Raw genomic sequence first — 18853 nt, 5'->3', positions numbered from 1 at the left:
TGCTGTTGGAATATTCTGCTATGCGGATATGAAGAGGATTTGTTAAGAAATTCTTATATCCTCTTTACTTTAGCTTCTTTTCTATTTTATCTCATCCAAAATAGTTTGCATTTTCTCTTGACTCTTTTTTTTAAAAAACTCACTATTATATTGTGTAAAATAAGTTCTTGTGTTGGTGAGATGGTTAACCAACAAACCGAATGAATAAATGAACAAATGACAGGTTTATTTGCACCCCAAACTATTTTGAAATCAGTACCTTTATTTACATTATTAAAAAAAAAACATTTTGGCTTTCTCTTTGCTATTCTGCAATAACATTCCACATCGTCTCCCTCTGTAGCAGAAGGATGGGAACCTTGAACCTTTTATGACCCGTGGACACTACTATCAGCCTCACAGCATAAACCAGGAGTATAAACAAGGACTTTCTGAGGCCCCCCACTTCCAGTAGACACATCAGCCTCTGCTTTGCTTACTTGCTATCGGCTGCCATAGAAACGGGGAGGGTGGGGGCATGGTATTTGGGATGGGAATTAATGGCACAGGAGGTGATGTGGCAAAGGGAGTTTTCTTCTCACCATCTTCTGTGCATGCTGATGGTCAGTGTTTGGACCTGGTCAAGGCCGATCCTCCTGCATACCAACGCGATGGTGCTGTCTGGAGATGCAACCCACATGACACCTTAGTTGCAGATTGGACACTGGGGTGGGTGTCGTTAGCGGGAGGGGGCTGGGTTATCATTTGATATGTACATGTTTGTGCCTTTCTGACTCAGATCTTGCTTTACTATCGCTGCTATCTTTTCATAACCAGTAAAAGTACTTTTTAATTCCACAAACAATGGAGTTGGGAGTTTTCTTTCTTGGTTACTGATGGAGGCATGGCTGACACCTGCTCTGCAAGGGGGTAAAAGTCCCTTATAGGGTGCAGGAGCCAAAGGAGCAGAAGATTTAGGCACAAGGAGAGAGAGAGAACAATTAACCAGAGGAACAACTTGCCTCCAGAAGCTGTGGGTGTTCCAACACTGGAGGTTTTTAAGAAGACACTGGGCAATCATTTCTCTGGAATGATATGGGGTCTCCTGCTTGAGCAGGGGGTTGGACTAGAAGACCTCTACGGTCCCTTCCAACTCTGTTCTTCTGTTATTTAATGACCTGTGCAAAGGATATTCTGATGCTGCTTGAGTGCATTTTTGCCTGCAAAGTTTGATGAGTCCAGGTGTGCCAATTTCCAAAGGTCCTTTTAAAAAGCCAGCTGAATTCCTCCTGCCTCCCAGGATGTAGCTTGAGGATTGTGTGTTTTTTTACAATGCAGGCAACAAGGCCATAGAGGCGGTAAAGTAGGGCCCCGATTTTAATCAGATCGCAAGGCAGGAGATGCAGTCACTGCAGAGATTCCACCACAGAAGCTGGCAGCTTTCAGCCTCCGGTTTCAGCAGCATGAGCAAATAGGGAGCCTTGCCATGGGATAAAATCAGGAAACATTTATGCAGATTCAAGAAGTATCTGGGGAAGAGACCCAGTTTAGAGCCAGCATGGGCAAACCGGGTGTTCCTGAAAAGCAATGGGGCAGAGATTAAGCAAGGCCATTAATTTGTGCTAGTGTGGATCTCACCCAAGCCACACAGACTTTGGCAATTACCACTGTTCAAGCATGTTCAGGAAAGGAATTATTAATGGAGCAGGTCAGCAGAAATAGTTGCATTTGCTATTCTGCATGAAACTTGTAGATGCAATCTGGCTGCAGGAAAAAGGGAAGTTTGAAAAAACACAAGCTGCAAATGATAAAATTTGGAGTCCAAAAGGGAAAATAATTATGGATGGTAGTAAAGCAAAATTAGGCAGGCGAAAGAATTGAAACAGAGGCCACTATGCCAGTTAGGAACAGGGACGGTTGGAGAGGAAGCAATGGGTCTGTAACCCAAGTCAGTTACAATTTATTGTCATCACCCATGTTTGCAATGCAGCTGGTGAAGCATTTCCATGTCTGTTATCAAGTTGACATTGGAGGAAAGTGTGGAGGTGTAAGTCAGGGAGATATTGAAGAGGCAAAAGATCCTTCTGGAAATACCTTGAAAAGCGTATCGCAGGTAGTTGGGAGAAAGTTCTCCAAATCTCCCCCCCCGCCCCCATTCCACTTTAAATGATTAAATCAGATTGAGGACATTTTTCCAAGATATACATCTTTTATTCTAAGCATTCTACTCATCATCTTGCTCCATTCATAGCACCACACAGCCTTCTCCTTGTAGTTATACTATTATAATCTAGAATTTTCAAATAATGGGATTTTCCCAAATCCTTGATTGGCTACCAAACAGATGATGGACGTTCAATAATTTTTGTTCGTCATTTTATAAAATCTGAAACAACCATAGGGAGGTGAAAGTCAGGGGAACATTGGAGAGGGAAAAGATCATTCTGGAAATACCTTGACTAGTATATCACAGATAGGTGGGAGAAAGTTCTCCAAATCAAAATGAGGACATAGGAAGGAAGGATGTGGCAGGTAGAGTCCAAAATGTCATTGAGCCAATCAACCCATATTAGAATTTACATCTACACAACCCCTCAGTCTGGAAAAATCATTGCTGGTGGTGAATACAAAAGGAGATACAGAGAGACTAGGAAGAAAATCAAGTTTTTCTTCCACTGCTTTCCAGGAGATGCATCATCTTTCTCCTGAGTGCCCAGAAGTTTTTGTAGGGCCCCTTTGACCTCCTTGTTTCGAAGGCTGTAGATTAGGGGGTTCAGCATGGGGGTGACAACACAATATAAGATGGAGATCAGGGTGTCCACTCCCAAGGAGTAGCCGGCACTAGGACGGTTGTAATTCAAGTTGGCCATCCCAAAGTAGACGATGACGGTAATCAAGTGGGCAGCACAGGTGGAGAAGGTCTTTCTCCGTCCAGTGCTGGAACGGATCTTCAGAATTGTAGATAAGATGTAGACGTATGAAATGATGACAAGGAGGAAAGGACAGACTCCTACAAAGTTAGCTGCAGGGAAAAGATTGGAAAATGAATTTAAGAGGGAGTGATGGAAATATGCACATTCCTCGTAATAATCATGAAACACAAAGAGATGAAAACATCACCATTTGTGATAACTTCCCATTAATTAAATTAAAAAGACTACAGTCATTAATTCCTCTTAAAAGAGCCAAGCCGAGCTTGTTCTCCTTTGGGAAAAAAACATAGTTAAGCAGAAATGGATTTCCTGATCCATTGACTTCAATAGGAGCAGGAGGAAAATTGACTCTCTGACTCGTGTTTAGGTTGACTATCAAGTTGACCGTTTCGTGGAGACTTCCAGTTCCGGCGGCTGACGGCGACGGGCAATTTGTTGCTCGCTCCAGCTCCCCGGTGGGCTTCCCCACTTCTTGGGGGGCATAGGACGCCCCGCAGAGGCGTCCTGCTGGAGGGGCGGCACCGCAGGGGATCCCTGGATTGGCGGCAGCCGGCGGGAGGTCCCCTGCCTCGCCCAAGGCACCGGGGAGGAGATCGGAGGACGCGTGGGCGTCTTCGCTGAGAGGCTGTGCGGAGAAAAAGAAAACTGAAGGATGCGGCGGCGGAGCGGTGAGGCGTAGACTCCCTCCATCCCCATTACTAATTTAAAAACTTGTCAGTTGTGCAAACTCTTTTTTCAGTTTGACTTGGAGAGGCGCGGCTGGAGGGGAGGGGGATTCCCCCCCTCGGACAAGCAGCTGGAAACAAGTGTGCTCTCAGCCCCAAGGGAAGGAGGAGGGGGAGAGCCAAACCAAAGATGCCACACCCTAACTAAGTGGATTTTCGGACTTAAACCTATAAAATAATGAGATCTGGAAGCTTTGGGATTTTTGAACTTTGAAAACTTTATTTGTTGCCTCGAAACCCGAAGCTGGCAGGGCAAGATGGCACACTTCCGTTGTCTTTATGAAATGTGAAACTTGACTCCACCTTCTAAACTTCTGGCTTCCGGTCTTTGTCTCCGTGCTACCTGGATAACTCTCTTGTTGATTGTTTGCCTTTGAACTCCTTGGAGTGAAAAACTTTTCTCATCTGCCAGGGTGATTAGAAAATCCCCCTCTGCCTGGACTCTCTGTCTCCTGGACTCTCTTGGCTGTTCTACTCTTCTGACTGATCCTTCTTTATACTGACTGGACTCTTTACTTCATAAACAATGGCATCTAAAAGACCACCTCCTGGAAAGTCAGGCTTTGCTGCCTCTGCCCCAACATCTGCAACCTCCAGTCCTAGCACACAATCAACATTAACAGCCTTCAAGCAACCTAAATCTACGGACCTGGAGTTTCATCAAATGTTTCAACAAATTCTACAGGGACAAGAGGAAATAAAGAGACAACTGAAGGAGATGAAAGAAGAAATTAAAGAGAACCAGGATAAAATTAATAAGAACTCACAGAGACTGGATCTTTTGGAAGATGGGGAGGCTGAGATGAGGGGGGGGGATAGAGGGTGTGCAGAAGGGAAACAAAGAACTTGACACCCAACAAATGAAAATAGAGTTTGAGAGAATGTCTTTTTATCTTAGATTTCAGAACGTGATGGAGACAGATGATGAAAACATAAGGGACATTATAACAAACATTTTGGCTGAGTATATTCAGAAGGAGAAACAACAGATGGGGTGGGAAATAGACCTGGCTTATAGAGTAAACTCAGCTTATGCTAGAACACACAATGTTCCCAGGGAGGTACACATTAAATTTCTTAGGAAAAGTACAAGAGATGAAATCCTGAATGCACAAAGGGGGCAAGCCTTGACATATAAAGATAAGGAGATAACCATCCTGAAACAGATCCCCAAGAAAGTGAGGGAAAAAAGAAAACATTATTCGCAATTGGCGAATAAATTATACCAGAAGGGGGTGTGGTTTAGATGGTTGATGCCTAAAGGTATGTTAATATTCTGGGAGGAGACAAGAGTTAGGATTAATACACCCATAGAGGCGCAGGCCTTTATGGAGAAAAATAAACTACTCCTAGAAAAACCAGATGACTCTTCAACAGACATACAAGACACGGGAGGGGCCCAGCGGGGGGAGATGGGGCAACAACAAGAAAGCTCAGATCACACAAATGAGTAAGAAAAGTCATCTGATATAAACTGATCGAAATTACCAATTGAATTTACCACACTGACTACATGTTATTACTTAATATTGAATTTTATGCAAATGTATACTATGAGTTTGGAGGGGGGGTGCATCTACCGTATTTCGCAGCTGCCAAAATTTGTAACTTTTCCCTTACCTTTCCCCTTTGTAAAATATAAAAAAACCAATAAAACCTTGTTTTTTTAAAAAAGTTGACCGTTTCGTGGTTCAAAGGTGGAGCCCCCAGGAATTGCAGTAAAACTCCCCTTCTAAAGCAACTGCACAAGGATTGATTCACTTACTTGGGGTCCTCCTGAATTTGCAGAAGCTTTCGTAGGGCCCCTTTGACCTCCTTGTTTCGAAAGCTGTAGATTAGGGGGTTCAGCATGGGGGAGACAACACAATATAACATGGAGATCAGGGTGTCAACTTCCAAGGAGTAGCCCACACTGGGACGGTTGTAATTCAAGTTGGCCATCCCAAAGTAGACGATGACGGTAATCAAGTGGGCAGCACAGGTGGAGAAGGTCTTTCTCCGTCCAGTGCTGGAACGGATCTTCAGAATTGTAGATAAGATGTAGACGTATGAAATGATGACAAGGAGGAAAGGACAGACTCCTACAAAGATAGTTGCTGTGTGAAGTGTCATCTCATTGACACAGATGTCGCTGCAAGCTATTTTCAAGAGTGGCTGGAAGCATGTTGTAACCATACAGTAAGAGGTAAACTTGTAATAGTATTCATAATTCCTCTAAGGAAGATTGGAATCAACATCTTCCCCCTCTCCTTCCCTCCCCTCCACTTTCTTTCCTCCCACTTCCTTCCCTCTCCTCCCACTTCCTTCCCTCCCCTCCCTCCCACTTCATTTCCTCTTCTCTCCTCTCCTCCCCTCTCCTTTGCTTTCCTCCCACTTCCTTTCCTTTCCTAGCCTTTCCTTTCTTTCCCTTTCCTCCTCTCCCCTTCCTTCCCTCCAACTTTCCTTTCTTTTCTTTTCTTCCCTTCCCTTCCCTTCCCTTCCTATACACTTCCCTTCCCCTTCCCTTCCATTTCCCTTCCGTTCTCTGTCTTTCCTTTCCTTTTCCCTTTCCTCTCTTTCCCCCCTTCCTTTTTCACAAATTCCCCTCCCCCTTTTTACTATAGGAGATGCATCTTTCTTCTCCTGAGGGCCCAGAAGTTTTTGTAGGGCCCCTTTGACCTCCTTGTTTCGGAGGCTGTAGATTAGGGGGTTCAGCATGGGGGTGATGATACAATACAGGGTGGAAACTAGGGTGTCCAACTCTAAGGAGTAGCCCGCACTGGGACGGTTGTAATTTAAGTTGGCCATCCCAAAGTAGATGATGACGGTGACCAGGTGGGCAGCACAGGTGGAGAAGGTCTTTCTCCTTCCACTGTTAGAACGGATTTGCAGAATGGACGATAAGATGTAGACGTATGAAATGAAAACAAGGAGGAAAGGACACAGCCCTACAAAGACACTTGCTGTGTGAAGAGCCATCTCATTGATATAGGTGTCACTGCAAGCTATTTTCAAGAGTGGAGGGACATCACAGAAGATATGATGTATCTTGTTGGCTTCACAGAAGGCCAAATCGGTGGCCAGGGCTGTGTGAATGGCTGAGTTGAGAAGGCCCCAGATCCATGAAGCTGTAGCCAGAGGGACTCGCACCCACTTACTCATGAGTTGAGTATAGCGCAAAGGTTCGCAGATGGCCACATAGCGGTCGTAGGCCATCACGGCCAGCAGTGCGGATTCAGTTCCCGCAAAGGTCATGAGGAAGAACATCTGGGCCATGCACTCGTTGTAGGAGATGGTGGGCTGCTGGCGCAGGAGGTTCACCAGGACGGTGGGGAGGGTGACCGAGGAATAGCAAATGTCTAAGCAGGACAGATGGCTGAGGAAATAGTACATGGGACTGTGGAGGCATGAATCCACCTGGATCAAGATGAGTATGACCGAGTTGGCCACCAAGGTGATGAGGTAGATGGTCAGAAAGAGCAGAAAGAAGAAAGGTTGACCTCTGGGCATGCCGGAGAAACCCAGGAACAGGAATTCAGTCACCTGCAGGGTCTGGTTGCCACCTTCCATCAGGTCCCTCAAAGTTAGCTGCAGGGAAAAGATTGGAAAATGAATTTAAGAGGGAGTGATGGAAATTTTCATCACATTCTTTGTAATAATCGTGACACACAAAGAGATGAAAACATCACCATTTGTGATAACTTCCCATTAATTAAATTAAAAAGACTACAGTCATTAATTCCTCTTAAAAGAGCCAAGCCGAGCTTGTTCTCTTTGGGAAAAAAACCATAGTTAAGCAGAAATGGATTTCCTGATCCATTGACTTCAATAGGAGCAGGAGGAAAATTGACTCTCTGACTCGTGTTTAGGTTGACTATCAAGTTGACCGTTTTGTGGTTCAAAGGTGGAGCCCACAGGAATTGCAGTAAAACTCCCCTTTCTAAAGCGACTGCACAAGGATTGATTCACTTACTTGGGGTCCTCTGATCAGAGTTGACGTTGGGGTTGAAGGTGAAATAGCTCTTTATGGTCACTCAGAAGGAAGCAGCATCTCCAAGTGTGGAGCGTCCAGAGGCCTGACCATCTCTGGCTGGTTGAGCTGTCCTGGGAGACCAAGGACAAGCAACCTGGTGGGATAGTCTGGAATCAAACTCAGCACCCCAAAACCCATCATCCACCCTCACTGCAGTACTTGCTGCACAGTGCGGACCGGAGGAATTCTCTCCAGAGTGTAAGAGGAGGGATTCCCACAGAGAAAAGGAGGGATTCCTTTTGATACATTTGGGGGAAGGAGGAGAAAGCGATGCACTCATGCGGAGACATAACTAATAGGTGATGTGAATTCAGAGATTGACAGTGATCCAACCTCAAGTTCATTCTCCTGTCTTCTGCTGCTATTGTCCTCAAGACAAAACTTACTGTCTTAATACAAATAGAAATATCAGCCAGATTTCCATAGAAGGTTTGATAAAGCTTTCTGAGAACGGGAGGTTTTCAGAGAAGTGAGGACTTCCAGGTTCACCCCAGCTGCACACACTCCTTCTGGTTTGTGTTGGGCTACCACACACCCCTTCCTCTAAGTATTTTCTTTCCTTACAAGAGTTTTGGGGGGAAGGTTTGAATTCACAGCATTGGGAAGAAGCTTCGCAAGCTTCGCAAGCAAGAGGGATGTTCCAAGAACATCTGGAGGGACTGAACTTTGCTTTGCATGATTAGCCTTCATTGGGGAGGGGGAGATACTTCTGGGGATGTTCATGGTCCTTTCAGTGAGGGGGGGCAGTTCATGACATCTATGTCCCTCCTGTTAACTCTCCCCAGAAGCAATATGACTCACATGTTATGTGTGAGCTGACATCCCAAATGAAACAAGTCTCCCCTTTCTTGGTAAGTGGGTTGTGTGAAGTATCAACCATGAAGAGATGTTCCTCCTGGGATTTATTCTGTCCCTCCCTGAAACCACACTCCAAACTCCTCCAGGTGACCCCCAACCCTCCATTGGATGGACCAGTGAGGCGCTCATTTTCTCCTTGCTTTGATCAATGACCGCCTAATGTTGGTCCTCAGGAGGAATCCAGGACCATCTGAGCTTCTTCTCCTGACCAGCAAATCCTCCTCTGGAATTTCTTTTCCCCTCCTCACCCCCCAAAATCTCTGTTGCTTCCCCTCCACTGCTAGGCTCTTTCCAAATTTCTTTCCTTCACGTGCAACCTCTTCCTCAAGCCCATGTAGAATGGGGCTTTCACTGGTGTGTGTGTGTTTGTGTGTGTGTGTGTGAGAGAGAGAGAGTGTGTGTCCCTGTGTAAAGAGGAGAGGAAGAGGCATGGGGAGTTTGGTACTCAGTAGGTGACCCAAGAGTCCCATCCCAAAATATCTGACTTGACACCAAGAACTGAATTGTCACCATTCTCATGTTTAGGATCAGGAAGTCTCCTGGGAGAAGATCCAGGTCCTTGGCTGTCTCCTCACCACCAATACTTTATTTTAGAAATCACCCCCCCCTCTCTTGGAGATCAGAAAAGAATGAGACTTTGCTGAACAGCCTGAATCAGATACAATTTATGAACCTTACAGAGCAACCGTAAAAGACTGATTTTAAAAGGGCCATGATAAATATCTCCTTCAGCATCCCACCCACCAAGGTTCCCTGCTGCAGAAGGACCCAGGTCTGAGCTCTTTTGTGATTACCTTTCTTTGTGGCCTCCTCACCTTGTAACAGCCTCCAGGATGAAGCTGGCGTGTCCGGCTGCTCTTCCTCCTTCTTCTGCTGCAGTTTTGGGAAGGGAAGTGGCAAGGAAGCTCTCTCAGTGACTGTCTATGGGATCCAACGGTGCTACCAAGAAGGGGAGTGGGAGAGAAAGGGAGGGAGGAATTGGCCAGGTCCTCCTGGTATCCGCTTCTGACATGGGGAGGTCTCTGCTTCTTCCTCCGAGCCTCTTTGAGGGATCAGGTGCCCCTAATCCTGTCTGTGTCACCCTCGGAGCCAAATGTTGGCTAAAGAAGAGAGATGGTTTCTACGGCATTCTGAATGTCCCTGAAGATCAATATGCACCACAGGCAGAAAAGCAAAGTAGTTGCACCCGAGGGATTTCTCCCTGAGAAAGTTGGAGTGAAAGGCAAAGGGTGGGAGCTCAAACTCAGGACAACCTCCACACCCAGAAGGAGGGACTCCCAGGGGAGAACCAAGTATCTTCTCCTTCCAAGACTTGAGATGAAACTATGTTTCCTAGCTAATGTAGATTCTCAATTTTCCTTGCTTAGTATCTGCTACATGCATTGGACTTTCGTTACCATAATGTCTCAGTCTGTATGGCTGTGAATTATGGGTATTCCAAATAGAATGGAAGAGAATAGCAGAGTTTGAAAGGACCTTGGAGGTCTTCTAGTCCAACCCCCTGCCTATGCAGGAAACCTTATATCACTTCAGACAAATGGCTATCTTCTTAAAAACGTCCAGTGTTGGAGCATTCACAACTTCTGGAGGGAAGTTGTTCCACTGATTAATTGTTCTAACTGTCAGGAAATTATTCCTCAGTTCTAGGTTGCTTCTCTCCTTGATTAGTTTTTACCCATTGCTTCTTGTTCTACCCTCAGGTGCCTTGGAGAATAGTCTGACTCCCTCTTCTTTGTGGCAACCTCTGAGATATTGGAACACTGCTATCATGTCTCATCTAGTCCTTCTTTTAATTAAATTAGACATACCCAGTTCCTGCAACCGTTCTTCATATGTTTTAGCCTCCAGTCCCCTTTGTTGCTCTTCTCTGCACTCTTTCTAGAGTCTCCACATCTTTTCTACATCGTGGCGACCAAAACTGAATGCAAATATTCCAAGTGTGGCCTCACCAAGGCCTTATAAAGTGGTATTAACCCTTCACGTGATCTTGATTCTATCCCTCTGTTGATGTAGAATAGAACTGTGTTGGCTTTTTTGGCAGCTGCTGCACACGGCTGGCTCCTATTTAAATGGTTGTCCACTAGGACTCCAAGAGTCCTCTCACAGTTGCTACTGTTGAGGAAGGTACCATCTATACTGTACTGAGATTGGAAGCTTTTCTAGCCCAAACACCTCCTCAAGGCAGGATCAATCTTAATGCCACTGTGGTGGTGAAAATAGCCAGCACCTTTTCTCTAATAGTAACAAAATCAGGGTGTAGCATCTCTGCGCTGGATACACTATCACAAAACCAAAGCAAAGAAGGAGAAAACAGAACAGCAGAAATATGGATGGGCCACCCTGTTGGGTATGTCTTTGTTATCAATAATCTTTGTAGCTCAGGGTTGAAATTGGTGCTCTCTGATCTTGCTTGTTTTCTTGCAGGTAACATCATGATGATATTATCTAGTTGGGTAATGAGACATCTGCGAGAACATAACCAAACTCAGAGAAGAATGCCATAGACTTCCCCTCCTCCTCCCCTCCCCCTTCTCCCCATCCTCCTCTCCTCCCCTTCTCCCTCCCCCATTCCAGTTCTGATGATGTTACCTAGTTTGGGTAATGAAACGTCTGCAAGGAAACAACCAAGCTCAGAGAAGACCGAGGGCCCCTTGTGTCTTCATTATTTTTGCTTTTCTCTGTTTGTAGTGACTGGATCCCATCTTTGTTTGAGAAAAACAATACATGAAATGTCTTTGTTTGGAGCTTGGTTACTCAACAGCTGGACACTCTGAAGGGGCAGAGCAGCGCCTGCATTTTCTGCACGACATGAAAAAAGTGCACCTTCCTCCACCTGTCCTTACCACTTTCTATAGAGGGCCGATTGAGAGTACCCCGTCATATTGCATTACTGTCTGGTTTGGAAGCATTATTAAATCCACTGCAGAGAGTGGTGAGGACAGCAGAAAAGATCGTTGGGAGTTCACTCCCTTCTATTCAGGACATGACATATAAGTGATGCTTGATCAGGTCTGCAGGATTGTCTGGGGTGCCACACATGCTCGCCACAACTGTTTTCCTTGTCACCTTTTGGGAGGGGGCTTCGTGGTATCCGAAGCAGAACATCCAGATTCGGTCACAGTTTTGATCCGTATAACATCAACCGTGTGAACTTTCAGGCTTCCTCGTTCCGCTAAGACTTAAAGTTGCCAAGTTTGATGACCTCTTATATAAATGCAGCAGGAATGGCAAACCTCTATGCAGGAGAGAAGAAGAAGAAGGGAGGGATGCTGAAAGAACGTGGATGGAAGAAAAGCAGGGTTGTTGGTAATTTGTAGAGAGGAGATGAATAAGAATGACAAACCCATCAATGAAGAAGGAATATCTGAGTGTGGAAGTTCATTTTCATTGCCATGCCAGGTAACATCTTTAGTGGAGTTTAAGAGAGGTCAGTGTTGGAGTTCTTCTACTTATAGGGGCTTCGTATGGTCAGTAACTCTTGTGATGGGGAGGTCACGCCAGTGATGGTCACATCAGGTGAGGATCTTGTGATGGGTTTGGTGTGGGTCAGGCTGAAGATGTTACCTAGCCTGGTAATGAAAATTTGGGAAATCAGTCCATAAACTCGAAGGATGAGCCTCCTCCCTCATCCTCCACCTGAGCTACAGATATTCCCCACTATCACAAAGGAACAATGAAGGGTGTCCATGCCCAACTTCTTCACTGCCTTTGTCTTGCTTGCCAAGTGACACAACAGTCCATAACCCTGCCTGAGGTAGTGGAAGTGGAAAAGAGCTGCCTCTTCTTTTAGTGGCTATCAGAAGCTGCTTCTTCCTAATTAGAATTTTGGGTCTCCAAGATCTGCACACCTGCTGTTCCACTCAGATGGGGAATTCTGGATGTATTTAGGATGAAACCAATGAAAATTCAGAAAAAAAGCATAGCATTTGTCCAAGATATACATCTTTTATTCCAATTGTTGTACTCACCATTTGTCATAACTCATTACCCCACCCAGCCTTCTCCTTGTAGTTATGAATCTAGTATTTTGGGATAATGGGATTTTATTTTCCCAAATCTTTGATTGGCTACCAAACAGAGGAAGGAGAATCAATAATTTTTGCTCATCATTTTATAAAATTAGAAACAACCATAGGGAGGTGAAAGTCAGGGGACATTGGAGAGGGAAAAGATCCTTCTGGAAATACCTTGAACACCATATCACAGATAGGTGGGAGAAAGTTCTCCACATCTTTTTTCCCCTTTCTCCTTTAAGTAATTAAATCAAAATGAGGACATAGGAAGGAAGGATATGGCAGGTAGAGTCCAAAATGTCATTGAGCCAATCAACCTTATTGGAATTTACATCTACACAACCCCTCAGTCTGGAAAAACTATTGCTGGTCTACTAAAAAGGATATGCAGAGAGACTAGGAAGGAGACCAAAGGTTTTCCTTCAGTACTTTCCAAGACACGAATCATCTTTCTCCTGAATTTGCAGAAGCTTTCGTAGGGCCCCTTTGACCTCCTTGTTTCGAAAGCTGTAGATTAGGGGGTTCAGCATGGGGGAGACAATACAATATAACATGGAGATCAAGGTGTCCACTCCCAAGGAGTAGCCGGCACTGGGATGGTTGTAATTCAAGTTGGCCATCCCAAAGTAGACGATGACAGTAATCAAGTGGGCAGCACAGGTGGAGAAGGTCTTTCTCCGTCCAGTGCTGGAACGGATCTTCAGAATTGTAGATAAGATGTAGACGTATGAAATGATGACAAGGAGGAAAGGACAGACTCCTACAAAGATAGTTGCTATGTGAAGAGTCATCTCATTGACATAAGTATCACTGCAAGCAATTTTCAAGAGAGGGGGGACATCGCAGAAGATGTGATGGATCTGGTTGTTGCCACAGAAGGCCAAATCGGTGGCCAGTGCAGTGTGAATGGCAGAGTCAACCGTGCCCCAGATCCATGAAGCTGTAGCCAGAGGGACTCGCACCCACTTACTCATGAGTTGAGTATAGCGCAAAGGTTCGCAGATGGCCGCATAGCGGTCATAGGCCATCACGGCCAGCAGTGCACATTCAGTTCCTGCAAAGCTCATGAGGAAGAACAACTGGGCCATGCACTCGTTGTAGGAGATGGTGGGCTGCTGGCGCAGGAGGTTCACCAGGACGGTGGGGAGGGTGACCGAGGAATAGCAAGTGTCTAAGCAGGACAGATGGCTGAGGAAATAGTACATGGGACTGTGGAGGCGTGAATCCACCTGGATCAAGATGAATATCATTGAGTTGGCTATCAAGGTGAGGAGGTAGATGGCCAGGAACAGCAGAAAGAGGAAGGGGCGTCCTGTGTGCATGCCAGAGAAACCCAGGAACAGGAATTCGGTCACCTGCAGGGTCTGGTTGACAGTTTCCATGAGGGCCATCAATGAAATGATGTGTTGGACAAAGCTGGAAGACCGTGGAATTCAGGGTTATCTGCTGTTCTCAGATCACAGCATGAAGCAGAATCTTCCCAAGCAGGAGTGAACCTCTAGATTTCCCCAAAGGCCGTCTGGAATAATGAAACAATGCTTTGCATGAATAAAAAAAGTCATCAGGTAGGAGAGATGGTTATGGGGTGTTTATGGGTTTAATTAAGTAAGTTTGCAAATAGAAACCGAATTAGCCCCTCCAGTCAGCTCTTCCCCAAGGCCCTTAGACAGACATGCTATGTGTGACCAGGTGTTTCCCCATTTGCATCCCTTTGCAAAGAGGCAGAGTGGGAATTGTTGATGATGCACGGAGTTGGGAACGAGTCCACCGACTGGGTCTCCCCAAGTTCCTTCACCTGTTTTTCAGGCTCACTGAAGGGACTCATCCAGTGCAGGGGAGGGAGGCTCAAGGTAGTAAGCCACGTAGAATTATGGGGAGTGGAAGTAATGAAATATTGATCGATGGTGCAGATACAACCTTGGGGGTCATTAGTAAAAGGTCAAGATTCCCCTCACACACGTGCTAGTTGTTCCCCACTCTACGGGGTGGTGCTCATCTCCATTTCAAAAGCCAAAGAGCCAGCGCTGTCTGAGGACGTCTCTGTGGTCATATGGCTGGCATGACTAAATGCCAAAAGTGCACGGAACATTGTTCCCTTCCCACCAAAGGTGGTCCCTATTTTTCTACTTGCATTTTTTACCTGCTTTCGAACTGCTAGGTTGGCAGAAGCTGGGACAAGTAACGGGAGCTCACTCGGTTACGCAGAGCTAGGGATTCGAACCGCCAAACTGATCGACAAGCTCAGCATCTTAGCCACTGAGCCACCACGTCCCTATCATTAGGAGAGGCTCCTAATTGCGGTGCAAATTTCCCTGCAAAAGGAAAGTTTTGGTCCCAGCATTTGGGAGGATTTGAGCAAAGAATAAATGAATCAGGAATTATACCTTTGCATGGTGCTTATCACACGCAAGTGTTTGTTTGTGTAGCCCACTTCAGTTGGAGGAGGGGGGCTTCACAGGAAAAGACTGTGATCTTTGCCTCACTTCTGTGTCCTTCTCCTTCTCCAGACCTTCAGCAGCTCTCTGGACTTTCTCCTCCCCTCTGTGTCTTCCTGCTACACAGAATAACAGAAAAATGGAAGGGACCTTGTAGGTCATCTAGTACAACCCCCACCCCACCTCACCCACACAGGAGACCCTACACCATTTCTGACAGATGGCAGTCCAGTCCCTTCTTGAAAGCTCCAGTGATGAAGCTCCCACAACTTCTGTTCCATGGGTTGATTGTTTCTCACTGTCAGAAATTTTCCCCTTATTTCCAGGTTGAATCTCTCCTTGGTCAGTTTCCATTAATTATTCCTTGTCTGGCCTTCGGGGGCTTCGGAAAATAGCTTGCCCCTCTCCTCTTTATGGCAGCCCCTCAAATATTGGAAGAATGGTATCATGTGTCCCCTGGTCCTTCTCTTCACCAGAATAGCCATGCCCAGTTCCTGCAACCATTCTTTGTATGTTTTAGCCTTTAGAATGAAATCTTTTCCACTTTTTTCCCAACTCATGTAGCTTGTTCAATAAAATACCAGAAAGGACCTTTTCTCCTTTTGAGGGGAGTGGGAGAGAAAGCTTAGCTCCACTAGGCATGAAAAAAGAGAGCTGAGCTTGTTCTCACAAAAAACCTTTAATTTATGCACCTTCCAGACAATGGTTGGTGTCGAGGTGCATTTGAAATGGTTAGTGCATTAATCCCCCTCCCACACACGCACTCTCTAGGTGGATCTGCAGTCTCTTTGCCCCTTGAGTTCCTCACCTGGATGAAGCTAGAAGGTGTAGCTTCTTCCTCCTTCCCAACTCCTCAGTAGACCTTTCTGTCTTGAGGAGGGTCTCAGTTACTTGCTCTCAGCCTCTTTCCGGCATTGGAGATCCCATATCTGCCCTGCATTCATCCTGTGTCACAAATGCTGGTGAAAGAAGCGACCCAATTTTTATGGCACCTGACATGTCCCTGGAGATGACTTACATCACAAAGGAGAAAAACAGAAGCATCTACATGCTTCTCACTAGAGAGCTGCTTTTGAAAGCTTTGGAACTTTGGGATAAAGTTTGGAAGAGGAGAATTTAGACCAACAACCACAGAGAGGAGGATGGAATGAATGCCCTCCGGACTTATGGGAATAGGTCCAGGATATAACCTTCCATGCCTGGTGCCTTCAAGATGTATTTGCCTTCAGTTCTCATACTTCCTCAGTCTCTGTCGCTGGGAAAGAGATGAGTTGAGATCTTGCAGCAGGCTCTAAGATATAGAAGGCCAAGGATGAATCAACCCAATGGAAGAACTTGCCTTCAGAAGCTGTGGGAGCTTCATCACTGGAAGCTTTCAAGAGGAGATTGGGCTGCCATTTGTCAGAAATGGTGTAGGGTCTCCTGCTTGGGTGGGGTGGGGGGTTGGACTAGAAGACCTACAACAGGGGTCCTCAAACTTGGGAACTTTAAGGCTTGTGGACTTCAACTCCCAGAATTCTCCAGCCAGCTGGCTGGTTTACATTGCCACACCTGCTCTGGTGCCGTTCTGTAGGAAAGTCACTGTAGGATCCGAAGGTCCTTCAAGCTCTTGGTGCGGCAGGGAAACAAGTGTGGTGTCAGGTTTCCAAAAGACGCCCTAACTGAGAGCAGCAATCCAAGTCATGAAATGCCCCAGTCACGAATCTCCCCACTGATGGAATGGCAGCCCCAAGCTGCTGAGAGCGCCAGGGATGACACATGACCTGCATGGCTGAGAATCTCCCTGGGCACCTCAGAGGACTTAGGACCAGGCTCCAGAGTGCTGAGCAGCAGATAACTGCAAGCCATGCAAATCCTTCCATTCCACAGCCTTTCTCTTTTGCTGCATTGGGTTTCTCAAGGGGAACGATCAGAATTGCTACCACAGCGCTCTTTTTATCTAGGGCCAATTTCCTCTGCCCTGGAGCAACAGAGGCACCAGATGAAGTTTGGAGAAGCAACCAAGGCCTGCCGTAATCTCTGCTCTGCGCTCCTTCGCTCCATGGGTGCTGGGTCTGATTTTGCTCCTCCTGATGAGCCAGACGCTCAAATAAAATCTGTCCAGCATGACAAGTTATTTTCCTGTATTGTTATTGCACCCGATATATCGAAATTAAATGCCATGTTCAATCAGAGGTGGGTTGCTCCCGATTTGGCTGAATAGGTAGTGGTAATTCGGCCTGGGTGGCAGAACCGGTGGTGACCCAGGCTGGCCACGCCCCCAGACTAGTTCCCTTCTGCCGTTGCCGGCATGTTTCTGCGCATGAAACGCGCATGAAGCGAACCGGTACCAACAGATACAGAACCCACCCCTGTCTTCAATGTACATTATACATAAAAAATGAAGCACAAGCACACATCCTTCGCATTCTATACAATTGAATTGGAAACCCTGATTGATACTGCCTTAATATTACATTATACCATAGAGTTCAATATGGTTGCTGCCCTGGGATGGAAGCTGTTTTTCAGCCTTTTTCTCCTTGTTTTTATTGTCCTGTACCACCTGCCAGATGGTAATAGTTAAAAAAAAGGGTGCCCAGGATGAGATGGATCTTTAAGGATGTTTTGAGCTTTCTTGAGGCAGCGGGAGCTATTCAGCTCTTCCAAAGAGGGGAGAGGTCCTCTGGGCAATGACGTTGGCCCTCTGGAGCATTGTCCCATCTGCCACTGTGCAATTGGCAAACCAGACACAGAGGCAGTGAGTTAGAATACTCTCTATGGTGCAGCGGTAGAAGGTCAGCAGCAGTTTTCCATTCAATTGTTGCTTCCTGAGAAGTCTCAGGTCGTATAATCTCTGCTGGGCCCTTTTGACCAGGGCTGCAATGTGAGCAGCACTGGTTGGTCCTCTTTTATGACAATCCCCAGAAACTTAAAACTGGCCACTTGCTCCACTCTGTCTCCATTGATGAGAAAGGGCTGGGTGTCTCATCTATTCCTTCTGTAGTCCACTATAAGCTCCTTGGTCTTATTGGGGTTAAGGACCAAGTTATTGTCTCCACACCACAAAAGCAACTGGTTTCGTGGCAAGTCTCATTTATTGAGCAAAGCCGGAAGATTGTTGAGGTTTGAAGCTCAAGAACATCCATTGATGCTGTGACGCTTTCTTCCATGTTCATTTCCCTTCAATCGGAGTGTTGCGTAGCTGCTGGATCTCAGCACCACTTTCCTGTCCCCAAAACTGAATTATTTGGGTAGCTGAGATATATATACTCCCAGCATCCTTTGCTCATCCTTCCCAGGAACACCCCACCACCATCATCAGTAGCATAATGAGACAGTCCAGGAAGACGTGAAGGGACAGAAGTCATAGTTAAGTGGAATTCATTGTGTCATTCAAGGTTGAGGTTTTCCTGGGTGTTGATGAAAAACCCATCAGTGGCATGGGGAAATGGCCACTGAATTCTGGGATGACTAACAGTGGACTCTTGGATGGCCACCTCAGAAGTTACCCATGTAACAACCAAGATGATTGCGTTTTGGGAACAGACAAGAGAGAAGCAACACATTGGGCCATGTTCTCCTCATATGTTGAACCTCCAGTGGGTTTGACTCCAGTGGGTGGACATAGGGGAGGGGTCATCTTTGGCTCCCAGAATGGAAGGCGATGCCAGTCTCCCTGACCAGGTAAAAGTTGTGAGCATTTCATGTGCAGCAACATCTTTCTCTGGTTTCATTTTTTTAAAAATGAGTCAGATGTCGTCTTTTGTGCTGTTTGGTTAATATCATATACAACACTAATCAAAATTATATATTGTACGTTTAGGCACTGAACTGTGTGCCTTAGCAAGAAGGCATGGCCTTTACTAGTTTTGCTGTGGAGGGAGGGAGGGAGGGAGGGAGGGAGGGAGGGAGGGAG

The 18853-nt window shown here is 46.0% G+C and overlaps 2 protein-coding genes across 2 annotated transcripts; both read right to left on the bottom strand.

Annotated features, from left to right (window-relative positions):
• Window positions 1-2573: 2573 nt before the first annotated feature.
• LOC309394956 (uncharacterized protein) lies at window positions 2574-7186 on the bottom strand (the record flags this gene model as incomplete). Its single annotated transcript, XM_081958674.1, has 4 exons — window positions 2574-3001; window positions 3262-3380; window positions 5403-5791; window positions 6236-7186. The coding sequence occupies 4 exons, from the start codon at window positions 7184-7186 to the stop codon at window positions 2574-2576; spliced, it is 1887 nt and encodes a 628-aa protein (XP_081814800.1).
• A 5756-nt stretch (window positions 7187-12942) lies between these two features.
• Window positions 12943-13902, bottom strand: LOC309394955 (olfactory receptor 5V1-like; the record flags this gene model as incomplete). Its single annotated transcript, XM_081958673.1, has 1 exon — window positions 12943-13902. The coding sequence occupies one exon, from the start codon at window positions 13900-13902 to the stop codon at window positions 12943-12945; it is 960 nt and encodes a 319-aa protein (XP_081814799.1).
• Window positions 13903-18853: the final 4951 nt, after the last annotated feature.

Source organism: Natrix helvetica (genome assembly GCF_964273705.1).
Source record: "Natrix helvetica genome assembly, chromosome: 6".
Taxonomy (NCBI): Eukaryota; Metazoa; Chordata; class Lepidosauria; order Squamata; family Natricidae; genus Natrix; species Natrix helvetica.
The sequence above is the reverse complement of the archived record's forward strand: the minus strand, read 5'-3'. Positions and strand labels throughout refer to the sequence as shown.